The sequence below is a fragment of the Sinocyclocheilus grahami genome, unplaced genomic scaffold, assembly GCF_001515645.1.
Source record: "Sinocyclocheilus grahami isolate Dianchi unplaced genomic scaffold, SAMN03320097.WGS_v1.1 scaffold3257.1, whole genome shotgun sequence".
Lineage (NCBI taxonomy): Eukaryota > Metazoa > Chordata > Actinopteri > Cypriniformes > Cyprinidae > Sinocyclocheilus > Sinocyclocheilus grahami.
Window position 1 is genome coordinate 14,765 of NW_015508410.1, and position 4,858 is coordinate 19,622.

The 4,858-nt window shown below is 38.0% G+C and overlaps 1 protein-coding gene across 4 annotated transcripts in view; it reads right to left on the bottom strand.

Annotated features, from left to right (window-relative positions):
• Window positions 1-469: 469 nt before the first annotated feature.
• Window positions 470-4,858, bottom strand: part of LOC107576145 (poliovirus receptor-like) — a 7,812-nt gene continuing 3,423 nt past the window's right edge. For 2 of the 4 annotated variants that reach the window (XM_016262391.1, XM_016262390.1), the window contains exons 3-6: window positions 4,495-4,600; window positions 2,789-2,879; window positions 1,084-1,129; window positions 470-902 (exon numbers count right to left, since the gene is read on the bottom strand). In XM_016262391.1, the coding sequence (XP_016117877.1) occupies window positions 877-902; window positions 1,084-1,129; window positions 2,789-2,879; window positions 4,495-4,600 (269 nt within the window). In that variant the 3' untranslated portion in view covers window positions 470-876. Of the gene's footprint in view, window positions 903-1,083; window positions 1,130-1,523; window positions 1,570-2,788; window positions 2,880-4,435; window positions 4,601-4,858 lie in introns of those variants that run through there. The other 2 variants (XR_001608006.1, XM_016262392.1) reach the window with 2 other exon arrangements.

A 4,858-nucleotide genomic window follows, 5' to 3' on the forward strand; every position in this document is an offset into this window, starting at 1 on the left:
ATCAGGCCATGTTTGCTGATTTGTCTGATATTTAAGGCACATCTTAGCATTTCTGCCAAATATTTCTATGATCAAACGGTTGTGGACACATTGGATCTGTCTGGCTCCCACTTGCCGTCTCTTTCATACCTACTTTCTTGCCTGTCTCTATTGTCCTAGAAACAAAAAAAGAAGCCTAAATTAAATGGTTTTTGAGGTCCAGACACATAGAATGAGAGGAAAAAAAAACTCAGACTGAAAGGAAAAAATAAAAGAGAAGTAAACTAAATTCGGAGATGACAACAAAAGGAAGAAAAAGAACAACAGTTAACCCACAGCCAACATCTGTCTGTGGAAACCGTTAACATGATTGCAAAGATACTGAGCTGGATGTTGACATCACTGAATTCAATGATGAACGGTCTTAAACTGAAAAATGAGTGTTTACTATTGTCATTTTGCATTATTGACACTATTTTCCTAATTAATGCTGTTCAGTTGCTTTGACACAATCTGTATTGTTAAAAGCGCTATATAAATAAAGGTGACTTGACATTCCTAAACTACACCTCACCCTATTCTTTGCGGTTTAACAGACATCTGTGGATATAGGATATCCTGCTCTGCCTCTTGCATCAGAAGGGAAGCTGTACATAATGCTTAATTTTTTATTATTAATTTAAGAAGGGACTTTTGCAGGCTTGTGTATAATATCATGCTCCCTTCAAAAGGTACTTTCCAGCATATCTGTTCTACTTTCAATTTAACACTCTCACTCGAATCCCCTCTAACCAGTCCTTAACTTTCAGTTAGTATTATTCCCCTTTTAAGAGTGTAGGCACATCTCATCATTTGGGACATCTGGTTCAAGAAAGAGCGCTGGTCCAAAAACAGCCATCACTGATCAGAAATCCTCCCCATTTCTGTGGAATCACAAAGATGCAATTTTAATTTGTAAATTTAAAAGATGTCAGATGAACAAGATTTGAACTGAGCCACATCAGTTAATGTTCAGAGCATGGGCCTTATTAAGACTCAACTCATTCTGATTCATGTCTACATAAATCAAAAGTGGTTGTAACTGCACAGGAGAGACCGGATTACCTCTTTCAACCGGATCATCCTCCTGTCTTGCTTGTCTTACACTGCCCTGTGGGAAAGTTTAGGCAAATTATAATCGTGAATACAATCTAAAAAATTCACACTAGAATTTGTGGTCATTGAGATTTTTATTTTGGGAAGAATTTAATATTCAGCAATGATGCATTAAATTGATCAAAAGCGACAACATTTATAGATGTTACAAATTCAGCTTTGATAATCACATGAATAAATTATATTTTAAAACATACTCAAACAGAAAACAGTTATTTTAAAATTGTATTAATATTTCACAATATTATTGTTTTTACTGTATTTATCAAACATACTTAGCCACGATGAGCATATCAGTGAACATAAAACACTTTCAAAAACATGAAAAAATAACGACTCAATTTTTAAACGGTGTTTCTATCACAACAACAACTACAACAAAAACCCACCTGTGCTCCCTCATCATTGGAACGCTGTGGAACTGGAATCCATTCCCTAAAATTAAGATCAGTTTAACATGTTGTCACACTTAGCCTAAGGCGAGGAGCGAGGAACAAGGAGACCAGGAGTACACGAAAACAACAGGTTTTTAATCCAAACATCCATGGAAATACACGGGGCAGACAGGATCACAGGTGTTTCACCAGGGTAGACGTATAATCTCAGAAAAACACAGAATGCACACACTGGGGCTTATAAACACAGGGCAATCAGGGGAACACAGGCGCACAGAATGACTAATTAACAGGGAAGCGGAACACATGGGGAAGAAACTGGGTCACGGAACACAACAAACAGTCCAGGGGCGTGACATTACTCCCCCCTCCCGGTAGGTGAGTCCTCGCACCGTAGAAACAACATGGGGAGGGGAATGGGTGGGAACTAGGGAGGAGGCTCAGGACCAGATTGACCACATGTTGGTACAGTCTGCTGTAACGTTTATAACCCAGCTCAGTGGTCCTTAAACCTGTTCCTGGAGCCCCCCAACACTGCACATTTAGTTTCTTTGTCTGACACAAATACTTCAGGTCTAATTACTACTAATTATGGACTAGAGATCGACCAATATTGATTTTTTTTTTTTAGAACTGACACCGATACCGATTATCTGCATGTTTATGTGACCAATAACCAATATGCAGAACTGGTGTTTATTTATTGTTTTCCTTCTGTTTATGACACAATGATAACAAAGGTAATGAACTGAACAAGCATTTTTTTTTATATCAGTCAATACTGTAATTTCACTCCCTCCTTACACGTTACACATTTCCACAAATATAAAATTGTTAATTTAGCAACGTTTTGTTTTCATTTAAAAATGAATGTATATTTATAACACTATAATTTGTGTTATATTACATTGCCATTAAATTAAAACAAACTAATTAAAACTAAATTAACACTGATGCATTTATAAGTTTACATTTTTGCCAAGACATTGTTGATTGCTTGGTTTCTATTTCTGCAGCATCACGCAGTCCAGTCTGTGATGACCCTCTCAATGGTTTAAAATACCACTCCTCATAACTGCACATTAAAAAATCTACTATAATTGTGTCAAACAAACAGCTCATCACTGGAAAATATTCAATTTGAACATAATTTATTATTGTAGGGCAATATTAAAATATAACCAAAACAAACAAAAACTTGAGATACAAAAGCTCCAACTATCAAGTCACACTAAGACAAATAAAGTGTTCAAACTCACCGCTTGAATCTGAATATCACACCACCAACAACAGCAAGAACAGCACAGCAGATGACAAAGCCAAACAGACCCCAACAGACGGTGCTGGATTCTAGGAAAGAGGGATGGAGAGATGTAAAAGTGTCAAGTCCACACTTCTACAATGTTACTGTTATTCTGAAAAGGCTGACAAATGCTATAACTGCTTCTATAGTCATGGTTTGTCACAGATTACATTTATCCTAGATCAGTGGGGTTTCCAACTTTTTTTAGCGCGACCGTATTTTTTCTTTTTTAATTATCGTGAGCAATGTTCAATGCTGTAAAAACATGTTGTAATCAGAAACATTTGAAGCGTCCTTCTTCCCCGAGTTTTGTTACAAAGTCGTGGCCTAATGGTTAGAGAGTTGGACTCATCACCCAAAGGTTGCGGGGTTCGAGTCTCATACCGGCAGGGATTGTAGGTGGGGGCAATGAATGTACAGCGCTCTCTTCCACCTTCAATACCACGACTGAGGTGCCCTTGAGCAAGGCACCGCACCCCAACTGCTCCCCTGCCGCCGCAGCATAAATGGCTGCACACTGTTCCGGGTGTGTGTTCACGGTGTGTGTGTGTGTTCACTGCTGTGTGTGTGCACTTTGGATGGGATAAATGCAGGAAGCTTGTAGCCTTCATAATAGGGAGTACTCTCTCTGTTAATAGAGAGATATGAAAGATCAATGAGCATGTTCTGCTAGTACATAACAGTACAATTGATGGTCAGTAGTAAACTATCTGTAAAAAAACTAAAACAAAGTTGGATAACATCAAAAAAATTCAACTAGCAACCACAGGCCAACACCTCAGCAACTTATCAGAACAGCTTTGCATCGGTCTCTCTCTGAAACCTAAAACCTTCAAGCATCTCAGCCTACAACCTTTGCACTTGGCATACACAACAACATAAAGAAAGTAGACAAATCAAAACTGACCTTATTTGTTTTCTTAATGCACATTACTGTCCTTATTGTGAATGATTCAGCCATGCATTTAGTTTTTGACCTTGTAATCTTTAATCAAAATGCCATAACTTGCTCTCCCTGTGATACGACTCACTTGACATCTATGACGCATGTACACCAATGTTGCAGTTAATCTGCCTCCATTCCGATGTGCAGTGCTCACTCTTCAAAATCCAATCAACAACCGATGGATAAAATCAAGTCCTGTCCTATGTTCTTGCTCCCTAAGCTGTTTACTATGGGAATATGTCCCAATATGGCAGTAAAGTCTTGGAACCTGTGAGCTTGGCAGTTAAGCCAAAATATGCAAAAGTAACTCAAACCTGGTTCTCAAACCTCTCCATGAAGTACCCCCAGCACTGCACATTTTGTATGTCTCCCTATATCTGACACACCCACTTCAGGTCTTGCAGTCTCCACTAATGAGCTGATGAGTTGAATCAGGTGTGATCGATGTGGGCGGCATACAAAATGCGCAGTGCTGGGGGTACTCCAGGACAGGTTTGAGAACCACTGGCTTATAGAATAACAACTGCCACTGAGACAGATATATTTAGTGACTCTTTTTCATAAAGCATGCCTTCAATAATGTATTACCTGCTTGATCATTTTCTGTCTGATTTTCAGTTTATTTAAACTGAGTGCTAAATTATTTTAACTGTCAGGAGCAACTCTTCCATTAAGCACAGGCCATTACACACAGCCCAAAAAAATATTTGTATTACCTTGTCCAGGTGTAGCTGGTTGGTTCTGGGTTACTATCCACTTTACACCAGAATACTTTAGCATTTTTAGGACTGTCAGGAATTATAACCACTGACTCAGGAGGATCTAGGAAAAAATAATCAGCAAAAATAACTATATATCCATAAACACCATGTACTATATGTGAAACTAAAGCCATATTTCTTACACTTTGGGTTACAAAGTAGGAATGAGCACAACATTTTGAGAATAGTGATGCCTCCATCTTGTGTCAGAAATGTGAATTTTTTTTTTATAAACAAATAAATATATATATATATGTGTGTGTGTGTTCTCTTATGTCTTTGGTTATTGTTATCTTCATCTCCCTTTTTTATTAGCTGT